Raw genomic sequence first — 4,842 nt, forward strand, 5'->3', positions numbered from 1 at the left:
ATTCTCGCACTGCATTATCAAGTCCAGCAGCTCCTACTGTTACAACGTCGACCCATGAGATGCTATGAGAGCTTTCTGAAATCGCAGCCCAACCACAATGAACTGGGATGGGGGAGTATAAACATGCTTTTACTGATGCTCTCTCACACCTAGAACACCATCCTGAGGGGACAACTCTAACAGAAGGAAGTGTGACCAAACCTGTCAATATTGACAGAGGTCCACACCTCCACGACATCAGCTGATTTTAAAAAACGTCACACATCAACATCCCTGTGACCCTCTGAGGAAGACGGAAGTTTCACAGTCAAACTATGTCAGGTAAAAGATAGAAAATCTAAGGAATTGATTCAACAGTTAGACATAATGAATGTTATACATCTATTAGATGTCACTCCATCAGACTAAGGAAACCAGAATCAAATCTGGCCTAGGTCGTATTTCTTTTTCTTTTCTTTTTTTTAGGGGCTTTTTTATGCCTTTATTTGACAGGACAGTCGAAGATGGCGACAGGAAGCGAATGGGACGGAGAGACAGGGGAGGATCGGGAAATGACCCCGGCCGGACTGGAACCGGGGTCCCCGTGGGTGGGCATGCAAGCCCAAATGTAGGGGGCTTAAGGGCGGGTTATACTTCCTTTCAGTGCCACGGAGTGAGCTTGTCCCAGCCATGATGCAGTTCATTTTGGTTTATGCCCTGTTTTGAAGCGCGGTCTGCGCGATGTCATTTCACGCTCAAACTGCCTTCAATACAAAGAGTAACCTAGACGTGTCGGTTATTTTTTAGCTTCACAGAGTCGACGACAATGAAAATGAAACATTACATATTTATGTCACGTGCATTTTTGATCGCACTGGCAGCCAGCGCATAGTTTGGAACAAAGAAGTGGCTCATTTGTCGAGGATAGGTCGCACGAGGCGGAATGTTTCCTCGACCTCGGAACACTGTTCAACTGTCCAAATAACTTCGGCTCAATTCGAAACAGCGTCGTAACTTGCAAGCGCACGTGTTGTCTTTGGTTCGTGTAAATAAATCAAACGACAAAGCACGGGCAACTTATTTAAGGAAGAGCTCACAGTCCGTAGACCGACGAAGGTTAGAACAAGGAAGTAGCTTGTTCTCTCGACTCGAGGACAGAGCAGGCTGGTCGAGAGGACCAATCAGAGACCTATTTTCGCCCTTCACGCCGTCGCTGTCTGCATTATCCCTGCGTCGAGACACAATTTCGGGGAGGTGCCCCAGAGTACCTGCGTGATGGGGGGGGCTTCACTCCGTTAACTGCGCGGCTCACTGCATCATGACGCAGGGACGCTGATCTCGAGGCATAAACCACCCTTTAGCGCGCTGCACCACAGGGCCCCCCTTGGTCATTTGTTTTTCAACCCTACCCAACACTCTCGCCCACAATCCCCTATCAGTAAGGCCACACATAAAACATAACCTATATTATGTAGCCTCATAACATCATTCCACCAGTAGGAACACTCAAAACAATTTAAAACCATAGTTCTACATGACTATGACAGTACACATTAGTAATACATTACAAGTTGGTCATTGACACAAAAAATGCACCTGGGGGGCATGCAGGGCCCATGGCTGTGGGGTCTTTGAGGGGGCTCGTGGGGCAGCCAGGGGTGAGGAAAGGGGTGATGGCCGGCACTCCTGATGTCCTGCCAGGGTCTAAAGTCACCACCACCCCCTCTATGGAAGTCACCACCTCCAGACTCAGGCCTGCAACAACAGCAGAGCAATCCAGTATGTCTAAGCTAACACTGTTAACACTGCAAAGCCATATATAAAATAGTGTTCATTTCTCAGAGTTGATTTAACACAACATTGATTGGGACCCCATAGTATTCTCAGAGCAGTGATGAATTAACACTGTATTTTTTCACTGTGCAACTGTGCATCTCCACTCACCACCAGTCCCTCCTGTTGCGTTTCGGTTGCGGGCTCTCTGGTGAGGGAGAGTAGGGCGAGCGCCGCCTGCTCTTCCCATGATGCCGATGGCTCCTCTTTCGGCCTTCGTCATCACCTCCGTCACGATGATGACGGTGATGACCTTTCTCCTCCCGACGCCGATGGCCCTTCTCGTGTCGTCTGTGTTCCTTTTTGTGCCTCCGATGCTCCTTGCTGCCTCTCTTTGGGCTCCCCTCCCGATCCCTGGCCAGGAGGAAGGGGCAAGGTGGACACAAGGCAAGAAGTGGAATTTGAGCCCGAAATGCTCATTACTTCACTTACACCAGGAGTGTCAAACATACGTTTAATCCGGACTGCGACTTGTAATGAGAAGACAAAAAACTATTTATTTTTTTAAGAAAATCTGTGTCCCATTGCAAAGTTGCTGCAGTTTCATACATACACCATGGTGCCTTGAGTGATTGCTCCGTCTATGTGTGTCTACCTGTGTTTGCTGTGGGTTCTGCGGTGAGCTTTCTTCACTCCAAAGTGTTTGCTGACACCTCCGCCCAGGAGAATCTTGATCCTCTGATGGACACTGAGCTCCTCGTCGCTACTTGCCATCTGTCCAAACAGGAGCTGGGGTCAGAGTTCAAATCTACCACTGCAGCAGCTACACCTGTATGCTATGAAACACCTGAAAATGGCAGCTCCTTATCAACCTTGCCCCTTGCCATAGTCTGAAAGCTACCTAGAGCTCTATTCAATTCCTCATAGGAAAGGAAAGGTGTGATTTGCGGGTGGCCATGGCCATTTATTGGGTGTTATGAATGCATTCCGGGACTGGTGGCAACACTATCTTTCATACTCATCCAGGTCATTTTAGTCAAAGGTAAGCCAATTCCTGCTTGTTGGAGCTTCTCTTTTTAAAAGGCAGTTAGATATATGTGACAAACAAAACAGTGTAATCATTATCATAATTTTCAAACTGTATAACTTAAAATGTCTCTAGGAGGGCCCATCGCTGGTAGACGCAGGAATCTCATTAATAAAAACCTCAGGTTAATTTGATGTAAGCTGTCGGGTAAAGATTGATGGTTGATATGGTCGATGATAAGATCTTTCACTGTCACTGTTCAAAGCTGAGGCACCACCTTGAGCTTAGCTGCAGTAAAAAAAAAAAAAAAAAAGGAGTTTGCCAGGCCACAAAGCAGGTCAAGGCATGTCTATCAATGCAAGAGAATGATTAAATATTGAGGTTTAACAGGAGTTGGATACCTGGTGAATTGCCCATATTTGGATGTCAGGTTTCAACACAATTACTGGCAGTTTATAAATGTTTTTGTAGGAAGTTGACCAAAACCAATAGAACTTAGATCAACAGGTATTGCTAGGCCTACTAGGACAGGTTATGGTTTGTCTCACGGTGTACTACAGGCAGCAGCCTATTCAAAGACAATGGTAGCACTAGCCTTTTAGTCCTTTTTTTGTGAGAGCAACCAACAGGCGAAAAAGTAAAAAAAAAAAAAAAAAAGTAAAACATATTCAAGTTATGGTCGTCGTCATTGCCAGTCAAATGTGCTCTCTAAGTAGGCCTACAACTGCAATGGGAAATGTAAAAGACAAACGAAAACAAAATAATGCAAAATATGCAAACAAATCGGTAGGCTAAAGCTCACATTGATTAACAGCTAATTTAGCATAACCAGGCTAGCTATCACCACTTTACAAGTCTATTGGGAAACCCATGTGCTTATGCACTAGAGGTAAAGTTAAACAATACGACTTTCTTTGTTTGGTTAGGCCATTGCCCCTGCAAACAGCAGACTAGATTGTTACAGCACTATCGATGGACTAACGCAAAGTTCATGCTTGAAGTTGCTTTGAGCTTAGCTTGGGTTCCCGTCTACTGTACCCAGGAGGTGCACGAGGTCTTTTGATGGCAAAAATTAAAACTTTAAATCGCTGATTTTGGATGGAGTTACCATGGGTTTACCCTACAATGCATACTAACAACATCAAAAATGCCTCCAATTTCGAAATTACTACCGTAAATGTCCACTGAATGGGCGCACGGGCTCACAAATCACGACAACAATGACATTTTGAAGTGACCTAATTTCTGCGCTTTTTGATGGACTAGTCGCAAAATTATAGTCAGTTGTGAAAAAGAGCATAAATTAAACTATATTTAGATAAAAAACTGTAGAAACTCCAGATATTCACTCACCATTTTCACGAATAACACTAGTGCAACACCACCAAGGTCATGCTCTCCCTTTCCTCCATCCCTTCACTTCGGACAGAGAGCGGCGGGCAGCAGTGTTATTCTCGGTCATGCGGCAGTAACGCATTGAAACCACGCGGGGGCAGCAGATCAACCTTTTCAACAAGCCAAAAGGAGCGTGTCAATCAGAGAAATGAGCGGCGGCAAATGTTCAGAAGGAGGCATCCGGGCCTGCCTGCAATGACCCAGGCTTTGACTCTTCACCCCCTCCTAATTCTGGATATGCAGACTATGCCAGCAGATGCTTGAAGAGGGAAATTGATCTCTCAGAAGAATTCTCTCTCTCTCTCTCTCTCTCTCTCTCTCTCTCTCTCTCTCTCTCTCTCTCTCTCTCTCTCTCTCTCTCTCTCTCTCTCTCTCTCTCTCTCTCTCTCTCTCTCCCTCCCCTATTTTGCTCATAATTTAGGGGCCTATACATATTAATAGGAGTTAAAAGCAGCAGTAAGAGTAAGGGGTTTTGCATTTAATTACCTTCCTCGTCACTTTTTTGATTGCCAACTATTGGTTTTGAAACGCTTTGCAGTTTGTTTGAGCCTTTATTGGTGATATGACATTAACTGTGGACTGGAACTATAGAGTCACATACTTGAGGGAGACTGTGGCTTGGCAATGTGAGGAACACAGACCACATTTTAAAGTCTGTCGTGTTAGCA

General features: G+C 45.3%; 1 protein-coding gene across 1 annotated transcript in view; it reads right to left on the reverse strand.

Moving 5' to 3' along the window:
• Window positions 1–4,216, reverse strand: part of LOC134460268 (serrate RNA effector molecule homolog) — an 18,417-nt gene extending 14,201 nt beyond the window's left edge. The window contains exons 1-4 of the mRNA XM_063212717.1: window positions 4,133–4,216; window positions 2,408–2,526; window positions 1,924–2,166; window positions 1,576–1,734 (exon numbers count right to left, since the gene is read on the reverse strand). Of these exons, the coding sequence (XP_063068787.1) occupies window positions 1,576–1,734; window positions 1,924–2,166; window positions 2,408–2,526; window positions 4,133–4,135 (524 nt within the window). The 5' untranslated portion in view covers window positions 4,136–4,216. The remainder of the gene's footprint in view (window positions 1–1,575; window positions 1,735–1,923; window positions 2,167–2,407; window positions 2,527–4,132) is intronic.
• Window positions 4,217–4,842: the final 626 nt, after the last annotated feature.

Source organism: Engraulis encrasicolus, chromosome 12 (genome assembly GCF_034702125.1).
Source record: "Engraulis encrasicolus isolate BLACKSEA-1 chromosome 12, IST_EnEncr_1.0, whole genome shotgun sequence".
Lineage (NCBI taxonomy): Eukaryota > Metazoa > Chordata > Actinopteri > Clupeiformes > Engraulidae > Engraulis > Engraulis encrasicolus.